Raw genomic sequence first — 21,668 nt, forward strand, 5'->3', positions numbered from 1 at the left:
AGTCAGTTTGAAGGAATTCAATTTGCCAAAAAATTAAGCACTCGAAAATATACTTTTAAATCCAGGAGCAAAATGCTGACAGACACCGACGATGATTTCTTCTTCGAGGAGGATAAAATGTGAGTAGGCATTTGTGGTAAATATTTACCCAAAAATTCTCTGCATAGATCTTTCTTTTATTGGCAAAACAGAAAACAAACTGTTGCGATGCGTAAGTTTCTGTTATAAATCAATAATTGTACAAAAATCAAACCATATTGTTAGACCCGGGCCAGTTCCGTTGCTCATCCAGTTAGATGGGGATGCCATGGAGAGTTGCCCACGGGATAAGGATGTACTCGAGGAGGAGCCGAGGAACCAGAGCCACCACTCCTCCTCGATCAACGAGACAACTGTTGTCCTGTGCTCCTCGGGCTTTGGCTCCGACAGGTTTGGCAGCGAGTCGTCCACTAGGCAGAAAAATGAGTTAGATCGTTTGTAAGTTCATTCCAGAGTTTGACCCTTAACCCAAGAATCGTTTTGATATCAAATGGTATTTGTATTTGTACTACTAATCCTACCCACCATACCAAAAAATGTACCCGACAGACTCCTAGAACTAATGGTATTACTTTATCGGTTTTATGCAGAATTAAGGAAATATTATGATTTGTTTTTCATTGTGTGTGTAGATGTCTAGATGCTTATACTCCTCCACTAACTCGAACTTAGAGCTAGGCTTAGAGCTATACAATGCGAATGGTACGAGTAATCTTTGAATTTTGCTGCTAAGAGGTTTCCCTTGGGGGGGGGCCACCGACATCGTTGCCTTAGCTTTAACTGTCCCCATCGACAGCCGTAGGTAATTTACACACATACATAGTTATTATCAAATGGCCTTGCTAGAACAGGTATCATGGCTACTATTTAGAAAATTGCACCCAACGCCTACTATGTGAGTATACCATAAGGATATACACCCCATCATTCACATACTCGTACTCGTAATATATCTTAATATAGCACGCTTCAGTCTAGCAATTGAAATATATGGCATTCATAGAATTCAAATTAAAGTTTCTTTCGGTTTTTATTAGGGGTATGACGGTCACCACAAATGCCGTCGTCATCACTAAGGATCAGAGCAACTTGATTGGCATCAGCATTGGCGGTGGAGCACCCATGTGTCCCTGTCTATATATTGTACAGGTATGTCGATTAATCTCTCTATTGCTTGAACCGAAATCAACTGATAAAAGTGGATAGAGGGAAGCCATCACTGATGGCTGATTGCATCAGGTGCCCTTGTGCGTTTCCAGGGATTCGGCCTAGCCTTGAAGACAGTCTGCCGGCGTTGCTTAAAGTACTCCTTCTCCTGCTGTTTGGCCCATTCCATGGCCTCTCTTCGACAGCGCTCCTCCATCTTCTGGTTGATTTGCTGATCAAACACTTTCCGGCGCACACCCCGCTCCTCGCTGCGCAGATGGAAGGGCTTGGCGTGGATAATGGACGACACGATGCGGGGCACAAAGGGCTGTCGGTGCATATAGGCCAACGGATATCGATTGATTTTTGGCACGAATTTGGGTGTCGTGTTCTTCTTGTATTCCTTCATTTCAAGCTCACGCCTCCGCTCGGCCTGCATGGACATGACCAGAGTGTGGGGCGTGCGTGGTGTGGTGAAATTTTGACCCGATGCCAAGCTAAGGCTGCTCCTCTCCAGGCGCCTGTGCAAGCGGTCAAAGTCGGGCATTGGGTGGCTGTGGAACTGGTACTTGGTGCGCATAGACTTGTCATACAGTTTGCGCAGCTCCTTCTTGTGCTTCTCGTAGATATCTTGAAATTTGTAGACACGGGGCGTCATTTTCGTTAGCCTAAATTTGTTGCTCTTCCGCTTCTGGCTGTCCAGGCCGGCCTGCTTGCGACTAAACCCCGGCAGGTTGGCGTCCTGCTCCAATAGGATGGCTCTTATCTGGGCGCCCACCTGATCGCAGCGAGGAATAGTCTCTGGCTTTTTGGTTAGCTTCCGCGGCGCGCTGTTGTAGTCCACATCGATCCACTTGTACCAGTTGCTGTTGGACATCATTTTCGGATTATTTGTTGAATTTTGTTGGGTCTCCGAAAACTGAAAGGAAATTTTGAATGTTAATTCCCAAAATACATATTTGAAATGTGATTTAAGGTTTCGAATTTTTGTACACCGACAGATTTTCGATGGAACGCCTGCTGCCCGCGAGGGATCCCTTCAGTCCGGTGACGAGCTGCTGGCCGTGAATTCCGTCAGTGTGAAGGGCAAGACGAAAGTGGAGGTGGCCAAGATGATACAAACGGCCACCGATGAGGTGATCGTCCACTATAACAAACTCCACGCAGATCCGGAACAGGGCAAAACCCTGGACATCATTCTGAAGAAACTGAAGCATCGGATTGTGGACAATATGTCGAGCAATACGGCGGACACATTGGGCCTGTCGCGTGCCATTTTGTGCAACGATTCGCTGGTGAAGCGGCTGGAGGAGCTGGAGGGCACCGAGCTGATGTACAAGGGTCTGGTTGAGCATGCCCGCCGCATGCTGAAGGCCTACTACGACCTGTTGCGGACCTACAAGTCGTTTGGCGATTGCTTCACACAGATCTCGGCGCACGAGCCGCAACAGCGGGCGTCGGAGGCGTTCCGCACCTTTGGCGAGTTCCATCGGACGCTGGAGAAGGACGGCCTGGGCATCATCAAACAGATCAAGCCAGTCCTGGCCGACCTTGGTACATATCTGAACAAGGCGATACCGGACACAAAGCTCACTGTTCGCCGCTATGCGGATGCCAAATTCACATACCTCTCGTACTGCCTGAAGGTCAAGGAAATGGACGACGAAGAGCACGGCTTTGCGTCGCTCCAGGAGCCGCTCTACCGCGTCGAGACGGGCAACTACGAGTACCGTCTGATCCTGCGCTGTCGCATGGATGCGCGCAGCAAGTTTGCCAAACTGCGCACAGATGTGCTCGAGAAGATGGAGCTGCTGGAGTGCAAGCATGCCACAGATCTGAACAAACAGCTGCGCAGCCTGCTCGAGAGTTTGGCCGAGCTGCATCGGAGTCTGGTGGAGCGGCTGGAGTCCCTGCCGCCGCTCTTCCCCATCGAGGTGGACTTCAAGGAGACCGACTTTCAGTACAAGTCCAGCACACTGAAGCCCCAGGAGCTGGACGATGATGAGATCGAAGCCAATGCCAATCCCAATTCTCGTTCCGCCAATATTGTCTGTGGCCTCGAGGCTGTCGAGCAGCCGGCGGCCATTATCAATGTGGAACTCAAGGAAGCCGTGGAGCCCACCCCGGCCACAGAATCAAACAGCACGGAGAACGAAACGCTGCTCAAGGAACTGGGTCTGTACGATGTGGATCTGCTGTCCAATCCGCAAACCATTAGCAACCAAAAGGATTCCATTTCGGCCCAAAACGATGGCTACGACTTTGATCTGTTCCTGAATCAGGCCAGTGCGGCATCCAGCAGTCTGGAGCGTGATCTGATGTCATCGAATGCCGAGGAGATGGATCTGCTGTTGCAATAATCTTTCTATAGTACAATTTTGTGTTTAATAAAATGTGTTTACAAAAAAAGACCGCGCGCTCAAATTTGGATGCAAGCAGCTGATAGAGTTGCCACCGGCCTTACAGTTGAATGAAAATAACTGATAGGGCTGCCAAGTATCCGAAAGCTGGAGGAAATTCAAGATCGAGAAGTTAGACTTTGCTAACTTACTAGCTGGAAAAATAGAGATAGCCCTTTGGGGAACTGCCTGCAGTCAGAGCGAGAGAACTATATGCGTCAAGCTGGCTGCTGAGCAGCGATTAATCGATTGTTATACTTTGCGGATACAATTTCGCTCACTTGCTGGCTGTGTTCTGCTGGAAAACATCGTTTTGTCTCAAGTGTTGCCTCAGTTGTTCAACTGAAAGCCATTAGTCGTGGTTACGAACACCTATTTGTCTTTTTGTCGCTCATTAACTCCAGAAAAATCACAGACATATCATTTTAAAATTCTGCGTTCCTATGATAATTTATTTAAATATTTATTTGCTTAAAAATAATTAACATTATTATATATGTATGATATATTTTTCCAATGTTTAGATCATATCCCAGAACTCTATATAAAACGATCCGTTACCATACATTTCAGACTAACAATCGAATTAGTAGGGTATTCAAAATTCGGTGGGGCTAATGCGCTCCGATTTCATACAAAATTAGTCTAAATATTGCACATTACGTGGTTATTTGCAATTGCTTCGAATTCCTGGTGCGGGCGCACAGTTTGCTAATGAGAATTCCGACTCCATAGATGATCCCCAAGCAGAGGAAATAGCCTCCATTGACTAGATACTGATCTCGCAGACCCAACCCAAAGCCCGTATCCGGTTCCACCACGACAATGGTGAGGATTGTCTGCAGCAAGAGTCCCACCAGAGTGTTGATGCCAAAGACGAGGCCAAAGCTATCCTCCACCAGATTCTCCGCGACAATGGCACCCGCCACAGTGATGATGAAGAAGAAAATGGCACAGAAGAGCACATAATTGATGTAGGCCACCCACAGGACGGTGGTTTGGGAGGCATAGAGCAGGAGAGCGCCCAGAACGGCAGCGCAAATAGAGTTGGCCAGCATGTAGCAGCTGCGTCGCTTGTTCGAGTTCAGCATTCCGGCCGCAATGGCACCAACGGCGCCCAGGAGAGTGGCCAGTGCCTCCACACCGCCGTTGTAGCTGCTCTGATGTTGGGGCGCCACCTCCTTCCACAGGAACTGTATGTACGATATTACCTATTCGAAGCAGAAATCGAATTATTAAAGGACCATACATAACATAATGATAATCACGTAAAGAGTACCTGTATCTGACCACAGGTGGCCAGGGACCACCACAAACTCCACTGCAGGACAATGGGGTTCGAGTAGGAGGACACCAGATGATAGCACAGCAGGCGGGAGGCATTTTTAATTGAAAATTTTGGCGCATTCTCCTCGCTACCAGGCGTCGGACTCTGACTCTGACTCGGACTGGCGTCAGTCGCATAAAAGTACAGACTGCGTGGCACGCTGGGCAGGACCAGGGAGACACCCAGCGATATGATCTGCGTGGTCAGCGATATGTAGTAGAGCTCCCCATAGTTCATGCTGCCGGTGGAAACCAGAATCTGGGCCAACAGTCCGCCCAGAAACTTTCCGCTCAAGATCGCGGCACGCGTGTGTCCGGTGACGATCTGATAGCGCTCCTTGTCCACCTTGGCATAGATGTACGTGTAGTAGGCCACTTCGGCGGCCGTAAAGAAGCCATAGAAGAGCTGGGCAACCTGGAGCATGCCGAGGGTATCGCACCATATCTGCATGGCAAAGAGCACGATACCAGCAACGGCGGACAGAACGATCACCGGCTTGTAGCGCACCAGATCCGTAATGAGAAAGACAATCACCAGCTGCGCCAGCACCGAGTATGTGCCAAAGGGATAGACCTGCTGGTACACCTGCTGGGTGGTCAGATTGCCATAGTCTCCGGCCAGATATTCGGTCACATACGGCTCCGATGGCCGCAGCTCGCGAAGGAAGCCGAAGGTGCACAGCAGCAGCGAGATCTTCAGCCAGTACTTCATCGTTGAGTGCTGGGTGCTAAAGAATTCGGCGCGTGGTGTTTCCCTGTGTCGTAACCCCACCAATGCGACAAATGCGACATGCGACGCACTGAACAGCTAACCGGCAACTGTTCGAACGCCCGCCAAGAGCGCTGACGCTTTCTCTGTCTTACGCTTTTGACTATTCCTACACCGAAAGAAAAACATCAATGATATTTTAATATTTATGATTAAATTTAGATATTTTTGCCATTACATGTTTTCACTTGCATTTTGACATAAATATATCAATTGTTCATATTTGAATTAAATATGTCATATTTTAATTGTATATATTTCATATTTAAACTTAATCTATTTCATATTAAATTAAAAACGTGTTTTTATTTATTGGCTATGATTATGTCTCTGTGTACAGAAATTTTTACTGCGTCAGCTAGAACCTATCATCATCAAAAATACATGGTATATAAGCTTAGTTACACAAAATATTTAATTTTTTTTTTTAAATAAATATTTTCAAATTATGTCATAATATTAATATATTTAATTGAAAATTTTGTATTTTTAAATTAAAACGAGAAGGAACGTGTGAGTCGCTTCTGTGGACGCGACTTTACTTTTTTAACCGTACTCACTCCGTATATAAATTTGTGATCTTATGATTTATGTAAAATTTTTAGATATATTTATATATTACATATATTTTATTTCAACTTGTCTGTACTTCTGTTTACTATGCTATTTTTCTCTCAGTGTACACAAGATGGGAGAGAACCACTAATTTGGCTCTCACCTACGACCAATCTCTCGAAAATCGTACAGAGCATCATCACGTGAACATATGTGCTACATTTGATCGTTTCTCAAAAAGTTCTCATTGACAGACGAGCTTTTAAAAATACAAGAGAGTTTATTAACTTAGTGACTCGAATTTAATAAGCCATTCACTCCAAAAAAAAGCACAGTGCCTCAACAGATGGCAATAACTTGTCTCAGCAACTGGAATTTTTGTTCCAAGGATGAGTACTCGTACTGACCATCTCTGTTAATTGACACTATTTGATAAAGAATTTGATCGATAAGCAAATGATGATGGCTGATTTAAATTGGGATATGAATTGCTCAAATTCTTTCCATTCCACAATTGATTTCAAATAATTCAAAAAATTAACGATCTTTATAATATTTTTATTTGTTTGGATTTCAGTGGAAATTTGCAATAAATTTATATGTAAATTTGTAACTTATTAGTTCCAATCTATTGTGAATTCATTTGATACCCTGTAATAAAATATCATTTTGTAAGGAATAGAAGTCGATGTAGCAATCAGTCCATCAGATTAAACCTCCTTCCTAATAAATAATTTGTAAAAATGAAATTAAACATTAAATAATATATTAAAATATTAAATATTAATATGGTGTGCAAAGTTTTTTTTTTTAAATCTGATAAATATAGATTTCTGAAAATTGATTTAATTTGAATTTTCTCTAAATTCTTTGACAACGAATAAATTAGAATACATAACATATATTGACACTGAATGCTCCTAAGTTAAATTAAATATTTACTTGAAACTTGATGACAATATAAGTAGACTGGGTATATTAGCATTGGTAAAGTGTTTTCTTTTAAACGATTTTTTAGTCTTCATTCAATAAATGCCATATCAGATACAAATCTTTTCATTAGTTGTAACATGAGGCTACTATTGGAAAAGCTATACATATTTATTTTTAATGACCATTAATAGAAATTTTTAGTGGCTGCATTAATCTTTAAAAGTCTTACAACATGCGAATATATCTACATATTTATGATACATATGTATATATAAATATATTGTAACCTCTTGCTGTGCTTGAACTTTTGGCCTTAAATATTATACAATAAATCTTTCAACTAATCACGGTTGAAAGTAACTTAATATAAAAAAAAACCCTCTTGCTGCCTGCGGACCCAACTTTTTGCAAACCAAAACACCCCCCCCCCCCCCCCACCCAAAAAAAATTTTTTTTTTTTTTCTCCCCCTTTTTTTTTTGGCGTTTTTTTTAAAAAAAAACCCCCCAGCATGACCTTCGTTAATTCTCAGGAATTTAAATATTATGTAATTTCATCATCAGTGCGTTCCACTGTATCAATCAGAAACAATCGCTTTGCTTTCTCTGTTTGTGGGACATGGGTCCGACCCGACCCATATGTTTTTCTTTAGCGATTTCTTTAGCGCTCTCCTCTCTCTTACAGCATATGAAAACATGAGACATTTAATTTGTTCTCTCAATTGATTGTGACATTAATTGTTAGTTAAACTTTATCGATGGCGACGGTCGCGCCCAGTCGATTCCAGATAGTACCGAGTATATATTTCCAAATCAAGTGTCGATCTTTGATTTAATAAAAACCCACATGGGGAGGGTTTTCCATGCAGTCTACAGCCAAGTCTACTGCAATCTTATCTATTTAGCCTAATCTGCTGACCGTAAATTTCGTATCTAGTAAATAGATTCACGCATATCAAATGCTTTTTATTGTACAATCTTTGTGGAAGTTTACTTCTCAAGGTCACTTCCTTTTCAAGTAGTCCTCGTAGAGTTTTAAAAGGTCGGGACTGGTACGCGGCTGAACTGCCGTCAGGGCATGCTCAAAGTGCGACCAATCCACCTGCTCTGCGTCGAAGCTTTGCTCGAGGGCACGCATAGCTGCCTCGTGGCAGACAGCCTGAATTTCTGCACCCGAATAGCCGTCCGTCAGCTCCACCAGCCTGTCCAACTCCACATCCTTGGCCAGTGGCATGGGGCGCAGTTTTATGCGCAAGATTTCGCTACGAGCGTCGGCTTTGGGCAGGCCCACGTAGAGGATACGATCGATGCGTCCGGGACGGAGTAGCGCCTTGTCTATCAGGTCGGGCCGATTGGTGGCCGCCACAATGGTGACATTCTGCAAGGCCTCGACGCCGTCCAGCTCGGTGAGGAGCTGGGTGAGAACTCGCTCTTTAACGGACGAACCCGAGCCGGAGCCAGAGCCTTCGCCTTCTGCTCTTTCGCCGCTAATGGCATCGATCTCGTCGAAGAAGACAATCGAGGGTGCCACCTGGCGAGCCTTGCGGAACACCTCGCGCACCGCCCGCTCCGACTCACCCACCCACATGGAGAAGAGCTCCGGTCCCTTGATCGAGAGAAAGTTCAGCTTGCTCTCGGTGGCCAGGGCCTTGGCAATCATCGTCTTGGAGCAGCCGGGCGGTCCAAACATGAGAATGCCCCGCGGGGGCTTGATGCCCAGACGCTGGAACTTCTCCGCGTGGAGCAGTGGCCATTCGATGGCCTGTTGCATGGCCAGCCGCAGTTCGGACTGGCCGCCAATGTCCGACCACTGGACATTGGGGCACTCGATGAGAACTTCGCGCATGGCCGATGGTTTGACGCTGATGAGAGCTTCCTGCAGGTGCATGAGTTGCAGGGGTTGCGGCTGGGCCTGCAGCATGGCTGTGTACACCAGATTCGCCAGATCAGCGCCCACATAGCCATGGCTAATGGTGGCAATCTGTCCCACATCTTCGGTACTCAGCTGGTGCTCCACCGATTGAATCAGACACTGGATGATGGCCTGACGTGCCTGCGGACTGGGTACACCCAACTCCAGCTCACTGTCCAGGCGTCCGGCTCTCCGTATACCCGGATGCAGGTCATCGATTTGCGAGCTGGTGGCCAGCAGGAAGGTGCGACTGCCCCGCAGCTGCCTGGGACTGCTCAGTTGGTCCAGCAGCGAGAGAAACGCCAGGGAGACACGCTTGACCAGATCATTGCTCTCCTGCTTGGGACAGAGATTGTGCACATCCTCGATAAGCAGCAGCGTCGGTTGCGGATAATGGGCGTAGGCACGCTCGAAAATTGCTGCCAGATTTTGCTCCGTTTCGCCAAGGAATTTGCTGAACACCTCGCCGCTATTGATGCGAATGATTTGGACATTCCTGTGGCTGCGGTCCTCAGCCACGGCGGTCATGGCCTCCAAGACCATGGACTTGCCGCAGCCAGTGGCGCCATACAGCAGCATGCCACGCGACACCTTCAGACCTGTAAAGCACTGGGAATATTACAAGTTCAAGCGGAATATATCTGTAGCCACTCACCGGCAGGCAATGGTCTAAGGCCGAGAGCATACTCCATGCTCTCCTCCACCAGCTCCACTTGCTTATCCAGTCCTCCAATTTGGGATTTTGTAATGCGAAGGGATCTAGTCTGCTGCTGCTGCTCCTCCGCCTCCTCCGGGGGTATCAGTTGCAGTCGTGTAACATTTGTCACCTGTACAAATTGCAGGGGCTTAGCCTCCAGGCTGAGGCCAGCTAGGGCGTCCTCCACAGCGCCCTGCCAGCTCTCCAGGCGAAATGTTAGCGACTTGTTGAAGAAATTGAAATGAATTTCAGTGCCCTGGCTGTAGATTTGGTTGACCATGGCGCGCTGCAGCAAGGCGGTGGCATCCTTAAGCTGTCCAGACTTCAAACGCGATTCGCTGATCTGCCTCAGGGAGATGCTGCCGGCGGCTGTTAGGCATTTGGTGTCCAATGCTCGGATCTTCAGCAGTTTGCCACGCATATTCCTCCAGTTCGATTTGTAATCTAAGAGAATATAGCGATAAATACACAGATATTCCAACCATCTTCGACTCTCGATTCCTACCGCTGTCTGTCACAAACACTGTGGTTAGGAACTGCTCCGATACGGGCCACACAATCCGCACCAGCGGCGGCTGTGACGTAGATTCAATCACCACGTGCTGGCCGATGTGGAGCTGGGATAGCCGCATGGCACCCTCCGATAGAAACACCAGCATGTTGGCATACTTTGCCGGCAAATCCTTGAGGGATTCCACTTCGAAGTTGCGCTGCTGCAGGCTCCTCGTGTACAGCGTTCCATTCCGCACATATTCCGCGTCGGAGTCCGCCTCTGCATCGCCTTCACTGGCTATGGGACAGCTGGCATCGTGATTGTCGCGTGCCTTGGACGTAATGTGCACTCCACAGGTCTCGCAGTGGTACCAACTGGCCTGGTTTTTCTTGCTACTCGACTTTGGCGGCATTCTTCTCTTTTGTTTTGTTTTGGCCAAAATGTGCGGCTGCACTGCGATAGCGCCGAAATGCCACAAGTGGCAGGAAGACATTGATTGATGAAGTCTCGCTCTTACCATTTATTTATTTACGTGCAATGGTATAATTGAGGAAAAGTAGTCCTTCCAATTGACTAATCCCGTGGGAAATTGATTCATCAATCGTATAAAATTATGTGTGTAGTGGTTAGGGTCCCATCTAGCTAGTAATATTATAACGAATATCAAAATCGAGGAATATCACCGCATCTCGTCGTGTCCGTTGGTATATTTACGGTATATTTTTAAAATGATAAGGTGTATTTTGGTATATTTCGGAGGGTCTGACGGTATATTTTACATAGAAGGCTTGTGACTCACGCAGACTTTGAAAAGAAGTGCAATAACATAAAGCGAGTGGTGAAACAAGTTCAATGAGTAGCGAAGCCTCATCACTGCAGATGGACCAGACACAGGCTGGACCCAGCCTGGGCCCGCCCGTCCCACTGGCGGAACCATTGACGAACACAGACTTCTACATAGGAGTGGGTCTGGCCATTTCGTCCTGCTTCTTCATCGGCTCCAGCTTCATCATCAAGAAGAAGGCTCTCCTTCGGCTGAGTAGGTTCGGCGAGGTGCGGGCTTCGGCTGGCGGATTTGGCTATTTACGCGAGTGGATCTGGTGGGCGGGGCTGCTGACAAGTGAGTAGAGTAAAGACAAGCACTTTCGCTTATCACAGCATTCCATTGTCTGTTGTCATTGTCTTTGCAGTGGGCCTGGGTGAGGCGGCCAACTTTGCGGCCTACGCCTTTGCGCCCGCCTCCCTGGTGACGCCCCTGGGGGCGCTGAGTGTTATTATTTCGTCGGTGATGGCCTCCAGGTTTCTCAACGAGAAACTCAATCTGCTTGGCAAAGTTGGCTGCTTTCTGTGCATACTCGGATCCACCATCATAGTGATACACTCGCCCAAGGAGAAGGAGGTGGAGGACCTGCAACTGCTCTTCGATATGCTGCAGGATCCGGTGTTCATTTTGTACGTAATCTGCATCATTGGCTCCACTGCCTTTGTGGCCTGCTTCATCGCGCCTCGGCATGGCCACACGAACGTTGTGGTGTACATATTTTTGTGCTCGGGCATTGGCTCGCTGACCGTCATGTCCTGCAAGGCGCTCGGTCTGGCTATCCGGCAGACCCTGGCCAATGGCGGCAATGTCTTTCTCACCTGGATGCCGTGGTTCCTGATTGTGATCACCGTCACCTTCATTGCCATCCAGATGAACTATCTGAACAAGGCGCTGGACATTTTCAACACCAGCATCGTGACGCCCGTGTATTATGTGATGTTCACGACTCTGGTGATAACCGCATCGGCCATACTCTTCAAGGAGTTTACTCACATGCGATTCGACGATATCCTGGGCGATGTGTGCGGCTTTCTCATAGTCATTACAGCCGTATTCCTGCTGAACGCCTTCAAGGATATCGACATAACGCTCAACGATGTGCGGGGACTGATGCGGCCCAAAATGCAGCGGGTTTCCCAGTACGACGACGATGTTTTGGTGACCACCAACATCAAGGAGCGACGACTCTCATACGGATCCGGCGATGTCTTCCGCAAGGCATGACAAAAGCAACGTTATCAGGTTTAGTTTTATCCCACACAGCAGCGGACAACCTGAGGAGAAACTTAAGTTGCAGACTTGTAGCTTTGGCCCAAAAAAAAAACAAAACGATAATTCTGCATAACACTTGCCCATCATCACACCACACACACAACCCACCACATACCATACCTATATTGTTCCTTGTTTTCTTGTTATCCCGTCAATCCAATCGGTAGTGTAAGGACTAGTGTTTAGGCATATTAACTTAATTAAAACGATTTAATTTAATTCTCTTGAAGTTTCTCTTGGATTTCTTGTCAGATACAAATCGAAATTTTTAAATTTTATCGATGTCGATAGCACCCACTTGCTGTGAATAGCAGAGTTGCCATCTATTAATTTGTAAACGGAAAATTGCTAAGATACGTTTATTTTATAGCCTATAGTTGAAATATGAGTCTTGTGCGCTTGAAGCTGTTGCGCCACGTCCAACGATGCCCCATTGGACCCCACTGGAGCGATTTTCTTAAGGCCTCCACCGCTGCGAATGTCAACTTTTCAGCCCCGGCCGCCATTAGAACGGCGACAACATTTGCAGTAAAAGAAAATCATCGCCCGACTCCTCGCTTGTCTGCTGCATTTAATTTACGCAAGTATTCGTGCGGATCAATTGGAAAAACCATGGAAGAGAATTGTGTGGTACCCGATGTCATTGCCAAGGCACCAAAGGCCACCGCAACTGTGGAATATCCGTGCGACATTGTCGTAAAGCCCGGCATCGTGCTGACCCCCACACAGGTGAAGGACCAGCCGTGCGTGAAGTGGGACGCCGACGCCAGCAAGCTGTACACCTTGTGCATGACGGACCCGGACGCACCCAGCCGCAAGGAGCCTAAGTTCCGTGAGTGGCACCACTGGCTGGTGGGCAACATTCCCGGCGGCGACATTGCCAAGGGCGAGGTGCTGTCGGCCTACGTTGGCTCCGGTCCCCCGCCAGACACTGGCCTGCATCGCTACGTGTTCCTCATCTACGAGCAAAAGTGCAAGCTCGACTTTGACGAGAAACGTTTGCCCAACAACAGCGGCGATGGACGCGGCGGCTTCAAGATTGCCAAGTTTGCCGAGAAATACAATCTGGGCGACCCGGTGGCCGGCAATCTGTACCAGGCCGAGTACGATGACTATGTGCCCATTCTGTACAAGCAGCTGGGTGCCTGAATTCGCAAAAAAAACCCTGCGATTCACGTAAACAAACAATTATATAACTGTACTAGTAGTCGTCCATTTGGATGCGTTACACAAATTGCAAATTTCCTGTACGTAATGCCTTAAAAGACAGACCAGACACAACAGCATCGAACCAATTGTGAATATAATAAAATGTAGAACCTTTTTGCTGGCAATAAAATTGTTAAATAAATCAAATACCCGTGCATACCAGCGTTTCAGGAAGGGATTAGAGTAGCGGTGGGCAGGAATCGGGCATCAATTTACCGCGAGGCAGCGAAATTTGAAATTTAATTTCTTCCTGATGCAATATCTTGGTATTTTACAGTATTTGGCTGCAGTCATGCACGCGCAATGTATGTTGTTTTTGTATTTCGAGTCAAGCATCGATTTTCCGCGTCTTTGAACAGGAACGTAAATCAAAATCCCATCGATTTGTGGGTCGGTACTTTATTTGTTCAATCAATCTGATCTAATTAAAATCTAACTCCTATTGGTACATAGGATTTTCATCAATACATGTGCATAAATTTCATTCGTACAATCTGAATGCATGCAAACAAGTAAATCCCAATGCGGGGGGATGGATCTGCCTGCTGAGTTAAATGGGGAGGATTTGGGGTCAGTGTTTTAGTAGAATGTTCAGGCGAGAAGAAGTGTCAGGATGCGTGAGAATTGGATTGGATTAATCTTGTTTTGGAAAGAGTGTGGCATGATCCTTCCACTCGGCTGCGCTAATAGACTGCAAAGAAAGAAAGGAAGGAAAGGCTCCCATTAGAATCATTTACAGAATCGATCTCTAGCATTTGGATGCGTACCACAAGTTCATCGAAGGCCTGCTTGGCCACCCAGTGGAAGCAGGCACTCTTCCATTCACGGGCCGTGGCCTGCTGCAGGCGGTTATGTTCCTCCTTGGCCTCGGCTTCTGTGGCCGTCGACGGCTCCGCGACGTGCTTATATTTGGCCCACAGATTGATCATTGAGCGCATCTTGCGTACCCAAAGGGCATTGGGTATGTTGCGTATAATGTTCTGGACTTCCTCTTTGTTCGCGTCCGTCAGGTTCTCCAAAAACGTTAGATTCATCAGCGTGAAAATCGTCTTCATGGTGTCGAACGGCACATCCGCATTCTTCTCCAAGCCAAAGTGGGCCGACTTGATGACGGCGTCGATCACCTGCTCGGTGGTTAGCTTCGGGAAATTGGGCAAGAAGCTGTGCTCGAGATTGAGATTGCCACAGGCCTTCAACTGTTTGTCGATCTCCTCCCCAAGAGCCTTGTGATCCTTCCACCAGCTGGGCCAGTCCATGGTGCTGGTCGACTGATGAACGGCCACTAAATCAGTGCGCAGGCGTTTCCTGGTGCGTTTGTGGATCTTACGCGCAGCCTTCAGCTCTTCATCATCCGAATCATCGTTGATAACGACAGCTGCCTCGGTGAACTCCTCCTCACCGGCGTATGGGTTTGTACTGTAGATGAAGGTCTGCTCGAAGAAGGCAACCGCATACGATTCGTCCTCAAACTGCGGCAACTTCTTCGGGTCCCCATTAAGCAGATATGGCAGCTTAAAGCCGCCCATAAGGAATCCACGCTTTCGGGCCACCTTCAGCCACTTTCTCTCAGACTTTGAAAGCGGCGAGCTGACGGCTGCTGCTGGGGCCACTGCTGCTGGTGCGGCACGCTTTTGTCCTGTCAATGAAACAAAGTGTTAGCAAGGAAACTTCAGCTGCAGGGTAAGCTGTAGGCTTACCAGGTCGTGGTGCTCCTCCAGCGACTGTCTGACCCTTTGGCTGGGCATTGTTGACCACTGGGGGCTTGGCCTTGGGTTGGCCAGCAGTGGGTGCTGGCACTGCGTTCTTGGCTCGGGCTGGCTGCGGATTCCTACTGGCATTGCCAGCGGCGTTATTTGCCCTCGGCTGATTCGGTCCGACATTGTTGGGCTTCCTTTGATTGGGTCCGATGATCTTCGGCTTGATTTGATTGCGCGCAGCATTGTTCTGGTTCTGGTTGGGTCGATTCTGCAACGTTCCAGAAATACGTGCGACGGCATTGCGTGCATTGGGCCCGGGCCCCAAGGCGTTCCGTGGATTGCCAACAGGACCGCCTCCTACGTTGCGTGGATTGGCTCCAGGACCGCCTCCTGCGATGCGAGGATTGCCAGCGGCACCGACGGGATTCCGTACTGCTGGGTTTCTAGCCGCATTGGCCGTGATCAAGGCCACTGTTTTCGGGTTGTTGCGAATACCCTGAATATTTTTGATTGCTGGTGCCGGGGCCGGCTTGCGGATGACGCCGCCATTGTTCAGGTTCTTCTTGGGTGAATTCTGGATCCTCTTGGAGTTGTAGGCCCGCTGGCTGGCCTCCCAGGCAGACAGATTGCCATTGCCATTGCCATTGCCGTTGCCGTTGCCGCTGCCAACCGACTGATACCCAGAGTCTTGGAATGAAGACGATTGCTGCGTGTTGGAGTTGTTCCAAGAACGGGAGATGCCATCGTTATAGTTGCGCCGATCGTTTTGCGGCTGAAAGTTGCGGCTGTTGTTCTGGCCAAAATTGCCAACCGATGGACCGGCATTATTTATGCCAATATTGTTGTTGAAGCTGGTACCAGAAGGTCCACAGTTGTCCACATTGCCAGAGCCAGAGTTTCCGTAATTATTGCCACGGAAATTATCATTGAAGCCGCCGCCACCACCACCGCCATAAGAGTTGCGATCGCCATCATTATAGTTGGGGCGCTGATCCGCAAAGTTTTGCGACCGGGAGCCGCCTCGATAATTGTCATTAAAGTTGGCCACATCGTCGGAGAGGCCAACGTTGCTGGAACGATTCTGGTTCCGTGGCGCATCATTGTAGTAACGCCCATTGTTGTCGCCGAAGCTGGTGCTCGACTGTGGGCCACGATAGTTGTTGTTGTCCAGGTTACGGAAATCGGAATTGAAATTTGAACTCACCGAATTCCGGTTGGCAAAGCTCGGGGAATCATTGTGGCCGCCAAAGTTACCAAAATTGCTCGGCAGATCCCGGGCATTGCCTAAATCTCCCGAAGGTCCGCCGCCGCCGCCACCACGGAAATTGTCATCAAAGTCTCGACGCGGCTGGCTATCGCCAAAGTTATCATTGGAGTTGCTATAGCGCTGGTTCTGGTTGTTGGAATTGAAGTTGGAGCGGTTTTCTAGGCCCCGCAAATAGCTATTCGAGCCTGCTGTCTCCCGCGAGATCATCTCCAAGTCCCGCTGGCGATTGTTGTCGTTGTAGGGAAAATTGTTGTCGTTTGAGGGACGACTGCGACCAAAGTTGCCACCCATTTCTGGGCTCCTGTTGCCAAATAATTGACTATTGCCGCGGTCCAGCTGCAAGTTGTTGCTGTTGTTGTAGCTGATGCCACCACCATCGTTGCCGAAGTTTGGCGCATAAAATGCGGCACCAGGGCCAGAGCCAGAGCCGCCTAAGTTACCAATTCCCACACGACGCTGGCCAGTGCCATAAACGTCATTCTTGTTGCGAAAGTCCATTGCGTCACGAGTTTTCTTTAGCCAGAGGACACTTTGATGCTACTAATTCTTTAATATACGAGTTAATTCTTTTAATTTCCTACCCTCAAAAATACTTTTCACCAATTTTTTTCACAATCGTCTGCCAGGGGTGCATTACCGGCAATACAAGCGTAGTAAAACTATCGATCGTCCTATCGATAGATTGAGAATTTTTACTTTCGATATATAGTTTGAGAAAGAAAAGTAGGAAATAAATTAATTAAAATTATGAAAAACCAATCACAGAAAAATTCTTGGAGCAGCGAAATGATCCGCTACAATACTGGAAGCACAATTTAATGAGTTTAATTAAAATTTTTTTATTATTTTCGATCGATATATCGACCATCTATGGTTTTGCAGCCCAATTGTTAAAATGCCACTTGTTTCGGTAGCATTTACATCGAAAGATACTATAACTAATCTGTTAAAAAAACCATACTGGAGGCACTAACCATACAGTATATAGATGTGCCAGTTCATACAACGAAAAGGGCGCAGCTGAGTTTGCAGCGTACGTTCCCAGATCTTCGGCTTTGGGAATGGCCGCGTTCGGCTCTGGGAATGGCCGCGTTCGGCTCATGACGTCACACGAGCCGACTGGCAGCAAGCATGCATGTGTTGTGTACGTGTACACTCCAAAATATATGATTGTATGCATAGAGAGAATAATTTTTAGCTGCCGAAACCGACTTTGTTCGAGATTTCAGTTTACGTAAATGTGTGTGTGCCATGTATTCTCACATTCTGTGCTTGTGTGGGCTCTACAATTTTTGGCCGCTTGAATTGGTTTTTCATTTTGTTTTGAGGGCTTATATAATTGCATCATGCCCAGAGCCGAAGATCTGGGAACATACGCTGAAAACTCAGCTGCGCCCCTTTCGTTGTATGAACTGGCACATCTATATACTGTATGTTTAGTGGCGGGGCTAAGTGGGTTTTTTTCCTCGGTATATTTTGATAATGAGAATAAATATTTCGGTATTTTTCTGAGGGTCGGGCGGTATATTTTTTTGATAAATCCGCGGTCACACTGATCCCAACGGCACTTGATCGGCGCAACAAAAAATAAAATAGAGTTTCACTTTCCTTTAAAACTCTGAAAAAATGCAAAAAGAGACGAAGGAGAGACTATGGATGCAAATGAAGAGAAAATATGGTGAAGACAGATTATCGGAAGGCGAATGGAAAAAGTGAAAGGAAGACTTTTTACAGAGCTGGAACACACCAGCTTTCAAAGTGTAAGGTGAACAACGCCATTTTTTTAATTGCTATTAATCTCCATCACTTTTCAGATGGATAAAGAAACTAAAGACCAAATGGCCGAAGCCGTTTTGCGCGAAAAACAGAGGAAAACTGAAAACTCTACTCAGAAGCTCATTGGCTCATCCTCATCGCGAGGCGAACCAATCGATAGTATTTAAGCGTATACCATACCGGAGGCGGCAAGCACAGCAGCAACACCCACTCCTCATAATACCCACTGTGCTTGAAAAATTAAGAACAAAATAAATACTGCTTGAATATGTATTTATGTATTATGTATTGGTTACTTAGTTTAAGTGCTAGTAGCGTGTCTCCTCGCTGATGACCAGCAACTTGTGGCACACGGATCAGTCCGCCGGCCTTCAGCTGCAGACAGACGGGTGTGGTGTCCTGTCCTTGCCCAGCACCAGAATGGTCTTCACACTTGCCCGACGCACCTCCATGGAGAGGTAGAAGAGAAATTGACTTATAAATTGACTTATTTTATTTGATTATAGTGTCTTAATGTCTAGTGTCCGGTGCTAAAATGTATGTATACATATGCCTGCTGGGGGGCCTGCTGAGGGGCCTGCTGCTGGTAGGCCTGCTGGGGGGCCTGCTGCTGGTAGGCCTGCTGGGGGGCCTGCTGAGGGGCCTGCTGCTGGTAGGCCTGCTGGGGGGCCTGCTGAGGGGCCTGCTGCTGGTAGGCCTGCTGGAGGGCCTGCTGCTGGTAGGCCTGCTGGGGGGCCTGCTGGTAGGCCTGCTGCTGGAGGGCGTGCTGGGGGGCCTGCTGGGGGGCCTGCTGCTGGTAGGCGTGCTGGGGTTGAGCCTGCTGGGGGGCCTGCTGCTGGTAGGCCTGCTGGGGTTGGGCCATTACAAGTATGTTGTGCCGGCACAGGCGCCGCAGCAAGGCGCGGCCCTCGTCCGCCATGCCGCCCATTTCGCCATGGTGGGCGGCCAGCATCATGGCAAAAGCCCGATCAGAAATGGCTGACCGGCGCTCTTGCCTCTCCCTTAGCGTCGTCGTACGGCCGCCGCCACGGCACGGCCACCGCCACGGCCAACACCAGCGCCGCCAAAATGGAAATGAATGGACATCTGGAAAGGAAATTAAATTAAAAAGGATATATTATACGTATATGTATAATATATATATATATATAAATATATAATATATATAATATATGTAATACTTACGTTGTTGTTTGACTTCTGACACGTGTTTTCAAAATGAGCTCCGCTCAAAAAATGCGATCAGCCGCCGAAAAATCTAGAAGACCGCGGCCGCCATCGACGCCGTTCAGTTGAGCTAAATGAGCGGCGCGGCTCAATTATTGAGCACAAAATAAATATATATATTTTATTTTTAAATTGACCTGCCAAGCTACATATCATATATTGTTGGATTACATATCATTTTATTTTCATTTGTTTATATTTTCTATAGCGAACAAACTTTAAGGTAAATTTAAAATTACCCGCAAAGTCAGCCATTTATAAATGGCTCATTTTGAGCACTTTGCGTCCATCCTTTTTCCACCGAGTTGGCATCATCTCATCTGCCTATCTGGTCACACTCATTTTTCTGCAAGCCGGCGCCGGTTTTCGTTTAGAGTTTTGTTAACAAACTAAACAACTTTTAAACATGAATTCATCTTCTTCAAGCGATGAAGACCATCCAACAACCTCCAGCTTACCTCCATGGGACGAAAGGCCATGGAACAAAGACCTGCCCGTAACATTCGAAAGATGGGTTGAAGTGCATGGTCATGCGTCCAGTTTTTCAAGTTGCAGTTCTTCCAGCGATGTAAGTAAATTAAAGTATTTGTAAGTATATTTTATATTTTCACTTATTTATATTTTCTAGAGCGAACTAGAATTAGGATTCGTAAGATGCGAAAGATGCCGAAAAACTATGCTGAAAACATCTTTAGGAGACCACGAAAAAAGGTTCTGTGAATTTGGGTCAAAGAAAAAAAACTTCGCATGTCCATACTGTCCATATAAGAGCGCTAAATCAGCAGATAGCAGAAGGCATCTCATGAATGTCCATGAATGCCACGACGAGCCTGTCGTAATCTCCGGTTCGGACTCGGAATCCAGCAGCAGCTCGGTCTCCAGCTCCAGCTCCGACAGCACCGACGACGACGACGACGACGACGAAGTTTGTAAGTACGAACGGAACATTGTTCGAACAATGTTTTACTGATTCATTTTTCTATAGATCAAGATATCAAGAAACTCTTTTGGCGCCGCATCAATGCCCCTGGAGCCCCACAATTCCCATTGACTGGCTTTGTGCGGTTCACGATCGAAAAACGCAACGAAATGAAACGCTGCCAGCCTGGATGGCACAGCAGGCAACGTGAGGAATGGCAGCGGCTTTCAAAGGAGCGCAAGGCTCCCTACATGGAAGCGGCCGCCAAGGGCAGAGCTGAGTATGTTAAGTGACAAACCTTTTACAGTGCAAAAATTATTCTGTTTCCTTTCCTTTCCTACTAATAGATACAAAAAGAAGATGTTCCGATTCTTCAGGAACAATCCACAAATTTTGAAAAAAGAGTTGGCAAAGCTGAAGATGCCAAAGATGACCAAAAGAAAGGCCACAGCAACTAAGAGGCAAAACGAGCACGCTTCCGACTCAGATTATGATGACATCCCAGATGACCCAGATGATGTCCCACCATCCAAGGTTATCCGCTTGGGTGCTGCTGGCAAAAATAAGGAGCCAGTCGCGTCTACAAGCAGACGTTTGTCCACTGAGAGTGTTCCTCCACTGCCTCTCAATACGCGCCGCACGCCGTCCAGCGCCTACAAAAATATCATGGACTACGAAAGCGACAAAATATGCAAACAAATCCGTTCGCGACTGGCCAGGTCGATCATCAAGGGAAATGCTTCGAACAGCGAGACGCTGCTGGAAGAGTGCTTCAAGGCGGAGACGAAACTAATACAGGAGGAGTCGATTGAAATGAAATGTTTTCGCGTGTACGTGGAGGAACGCCTTCAGCTTGTCGACAGGCGTCCGTACGAGAAATACGAGAAATATTTCGGCACGTTAGATGCAGAGTAAATAGCATTTCGTGTTCTGTTCTAAGAATATTCCTAATTATTCCTAATAAGTGCATTAAAATGTAATAAAAATAGCTATGCTATGTAAAATTAATTGAATTATGTATATTTCAGGCCATAGCGACGATAAATATACCGAGGAAAAAAACGAACCCCCTATTTAAACCACAGAAAATAATAATGTTTTGTATTAGCACTTAACACACAGTTTTAAACGATTTTTTTTAAAGACTTTATTTATTATTGGATTGTTTATAAAATAAGGTTTAAATAGAAAAGGTCAACAAATAATTAAAGC

The 21,668-nt window shown here is 47.0% G+C and overlaps 8 protein-coding genes across 11 annotated transcripts; 4 read left to right on the forward strand and 4 right to left on the reverse strand.

The window, feature by feature from the left end:
- The first annotated feature begins 1 nt into the window (after position 1).
- On the forward strand, positions 2-3,588 carry LOC111075153 (PRKCA-binding protein). 3 transcript variants are annotated; one of them, XM_022368276.2, is made up of 4 exons: positions 2-119; positions 265-477; positions 1,077-1,188; positions 2,187-3,588. In XM_022368276.2, exons 1-4 carry the CDS (start codon positions 73-75, stop codon positions 3,543-3,545), a joined length of 1,731 nt encoding a protein of 576 aa, XP_022223968.2. In that variant the 5' UTR covers positions 2-72; the 3' UTR covers positions 3,546-3,588. The 3 variants fall into 3 exon arrangements, with proteins under 3 accessions (XP_022223968.2, XP_022223970.2, XP_022223969.2); XM_022368278.2 differs by lacking the exon at positions 265-477 and having other exon boundaries at positions 4-119; XM_022368277.2 differs by lacking the exons at positions 2-119; positions 265-477 and adding an exon at positions 744-934 and having other exon boundaries at positions 2,187-3,587.
- On the reverse strand, positions 1,170-2,149 carry LOC111075155. Its single transcript, XM_022368280.2, has one exon. The coding sequence runs from the start codon at positions 2,063-2,065 to the stop codon at positions 1,256-1,258; it is 810 nt and encodes a 269-aa protein (XP_022223972.1). The 5' UTR covers positions 2,066-2,149; the 3' UTR covers positions 1,170-1,255.
- A 458-nt stretch (positions 3,589-4,046) lies between the features above and the next one.
- LOC111075159 (thiamine transporter 1) lies at positions 4,047-5,825 on the reverse strand. The gene is made up of 2 exons (XM_022368284.2): positions 4,864-5,825; positions 4,047-4,795 (listed from the first exon to the last, which is right to left on the reverse strand). Exons 1-2 carry the CDS (start codon positions 5,620-5,622, stop codon positions 4,244-4,246), a joined length of 1,311 nt encoding a protein of 436 aa, XP_022223976.1. The 5' UTR covers positions 5,623-5,825; the 3' UTR covers positions 4,047-4,243.
- Positions 5,826-7,839: 2,014 nt separating this feature from the next.
- On the reverse strand, positions 7,840-10,884 carry LOC111075176 (ATPase family protein 2 homolog). Its single transcript, XM_022368301.2, has 3 exons — positions 10,279-10,884; positions 9,732-10,217; positions 7,840-9,675 (listed from the first exon to the last, which is right to left on the reverse strand). The coding sequence occupies exons 1-3, from the start codon at positions 10,784-10,786 to the stop codon at positions 8,168-8,170; spliced, it is 2,502 nt and encodes an 833-aa protein (XP_022223993.2). The 5' UTR covers positions 10,787-10,884; the 3' UTR covers positions 7,840-8,167.
- A 167-nt stretch (positions 10,885-11,051) lies between these two features.
- On the forward strand, positions 11,052-12,577 carry LOC111075150 (magnesium transporter NIPA2). The gene is made up of 2 exons (XM_022368274.2): positions 11,052-11,386; positions 11,457-12,577. The coding sequence occupies exons 1-2, from the start codon at positions 11,119-11,121 to the stop codon at positions 12,311-12,313; spliced, it is 1,125 nt and encodes a 374-aa protein (XP_022223966.2). The 5' UTR covers positions 11,052-11,118; the 3' UTR covers positions 12,314-12,577.
- Positions 12,578-12,650: 73 nt separating this feature from the next.
- On the forward strand, positions 12,651-13,714 carry LOC111075152 (phosphatidylethanolamine-binding protein homolog F40A3.3). Its single transcript, XM_022368275.2, has one exon. It carries the CDS (start codon positions 12,746-12,748, stop codon positions 13,508-13,510), a length of 765 nt encoding a protein of 254 aa, XP_022223967.2. The 5' UTR covers positions 12,651-12,745; the 3' UTR covers positions 13,511-13,714.
- Positions 13,715-13,950: 236 nt separating this feature from the next.
- LOC111075149 (putative uncharacterized protein DDB_G0286901) lies at positions 13,951-17,167 on the reverse strand. Of its 2 annotated transcripts, XM_022368273.2 has the most exons (4): positions 16,472-17,166; positions 15,268-16,408; positions 14,338-15,206; positions 13,951-14,261 (listed from the first exon to the last, which is right to left on the reverse strand). In XM_022368273.2, the coding sequence occupies exons 1-4, from the start codon at positions 17,030-17,032 to the stop codon at positions 14,205-14,207; spliced, it is 2,628 nt and encodes an 875-aa protein (XP_022223965.2). In that variant the 5' UTR covers positions 17,033-17,166; the 3' UTR covers positions 13,951-14,204. The 2 variants fall into 2 exon arrangements, with proteins under 2 accessions (XP_022223965.2, XP_022223964.2); XM_022368272.2 differs by having other exon boundaries at positions 15,268-17,167.
- Positions 17,168-20,171: 3,004 nt separating this feature from the next.
- On the forward strand, positions 20,172-21,520 carry LOC111075183. Its single transcript, XM_022368305.2, has 3 exons — positions 20,172-20,466; positions 20,523-20,736; positions 20,804-21,520. The coding sequence occupies exons 1-3, from the start codon at positions 20,214-20,216 to the stop codon at positions 21,369-21,371; spliced, it is 1,035 nt and encodes a 344-aa protein (XP_022223997.2). The 5' UTR covers positions 20,172-20,213; the 3' UTR covers positions 21,372-21,520.
- The last annotated feature ends 148 nt before the right edge of the window (positions 21,521-21,668 follow it).

Source organism: Drosophila obscura, unplaced genomic scaffold, assembly GCF_018151105.1.
Source record: "Drosophila obscura isolate BZ-5 IFL unplaced genomic scaffold, ASM1815110v1 contig_14, whole genome shotgun sequence".
Lineage (NCBI taxonomy): Eukaryota > Metazoa > Arthropoda > Insecta > Diptera > Drosophilidae > Drosophila > Drosophila obscura.

What these genes read in the sequence shown, in the direction of transcription:
- LOC111075153 (XM_022368276.2), top strand. Translation starts at nt 73, where the DNA reads ATGCTGACAGACACCGACGATGATTTCTTCTTCGAGGAGGATAAAAT. An exon ending in AAAAATGAGTTAGATCGTTT is followed by an intron (nt 478 to 1,076) that starts GTAAGTTCATTC and finishes GGTTTTTATTAG; the next exon opens with GGGTATGACGGTCACCACAA. An exon ending in CCTGTCTATATATTGTACAG is followed by an intron (nt 1,189 to 2,186) that starts GTATGTCGATTA and finishes GTACACCGACAG; the next exon opens with ATTTTCGATGGAACGCCTGC.
- LOC111075155 (XM_022368280.2), bottom strand. Translation starts at nt 2,065, where the DNA reads ATGATGTCCAACAGCAACTGGTACAAGTGGATCGATGTGGACTACAAC.
- LOC111075159 (XM_022368284.2), bottom strand. Translation starts at nt 5,622, where the DNA reads ATGAAGTACTGGCTGAAGATCTCGCTGCTGCTGTGCACCTTCGGCTTC. An exon ending in CCACCTGTGGTCAGATACAG is followed by an intron (nt 4,796 to 4,863) that starts GTACTCTTTACG and finishes TGCTTCGAATAG; the next exon opens with GTAATATCGTACATACAGTT.
- LOC111075176 (XM_022368301.2), bottom strand. Translation starts at nt 10,786, where the DNA reads ATGGTAAGAGCGAGACTTCATCAATCAATGTCTTCCTGCCACTTGTGG. An exon ending in AGTGTTTGTGACAGACAGCG is followed by an intron (nt 10,218 to 10,278) that starts GTAGGAATCGAG and finishes ATATTCTCTTAG; the next exon opens with ATTACAAATCGAACTGGAGG. An exon ending in CCTTAGACCATTGCCTGCCG is followed by an intron (nt 9,676 to 9,731) that starts GTGAGTGGCTAC and finishes AGTGCTTTACAG; the next exon opens with GTCTGAAGGTGTCGCGTGGC.
- LOC111075150 (XM_022368274.2), top strand. Translation starts at nt 11,119, where the DNA reads ATGAGTAGCGAAGCCTCATCACTGCAGATGGACCAGACACAGGCTGGA. An exon ending in GTGGGCGGGGCTGCTGACAA is followed by an intron (nt 11,387 to 11,456) that starts GTGAGTAGAGTA and finishes TTGTCTTTGCAG; the next exon opens with TGGGCCTGGGTGAGGCGGCC.
- LOC111075152 (XM_022368275.2), top strand. Translation starts at nt 12,746, where the DNA reads ATGAGTCTTGTGCGCTTGAAGCTGTTGCGCCACGTCCAACGATGCCCC.
- LOC111075149 (XM_022368272.2), bottom strand. Translation starts at nt 17,032, where the DNA reads ATGGACTTTCGCAACAAGAATGACGTTTATGGCACTGGCCAGCGTCGT. An exon ending in TGGAGGAGCACCACGACCTG is followed by an intron (nt 15,207 to 15,267) that starts GTAAGCCTACAG and finishes TTTCATTGACAG; the next exon opens with GACAAAAGCGTGCCGCACCA. An exon ending in AGGCCTTCGATGAACTTGTG is followed by an intron (nt 14,262 to 14,337) that starts GTACGCATCCAA and finishes CTTTCTTTGCAG; the next exon opens with TCTATTAGCGCAGCCGAGTG.
- LOC111075183 (XM_022368305.2), top strand. Translation starts at nt 20,214, where the DNA reads ATGCTGAAAACATCTTTAGGAGACCACGAAAAAAGGTTCTGTGAATTT. An exon ending in CGACGACGACGACGAAGTTT is followed by an intron (nt 20,467 to 20,522) that starts GTAAGTACGAAC and finishes ATTTTTCTATAG; the next exon opens with ATCAAGATATCAAGAAACTC. An exon ending in GCCGCCAAGGGCAGAGCTGA is followed by an intron (nt 20,737 to 20,803) that starts GTATGTTAAGTG and finishes TCCTACTAATAG; the next exon opens with ATACAAAAAGAAGATGTTCC.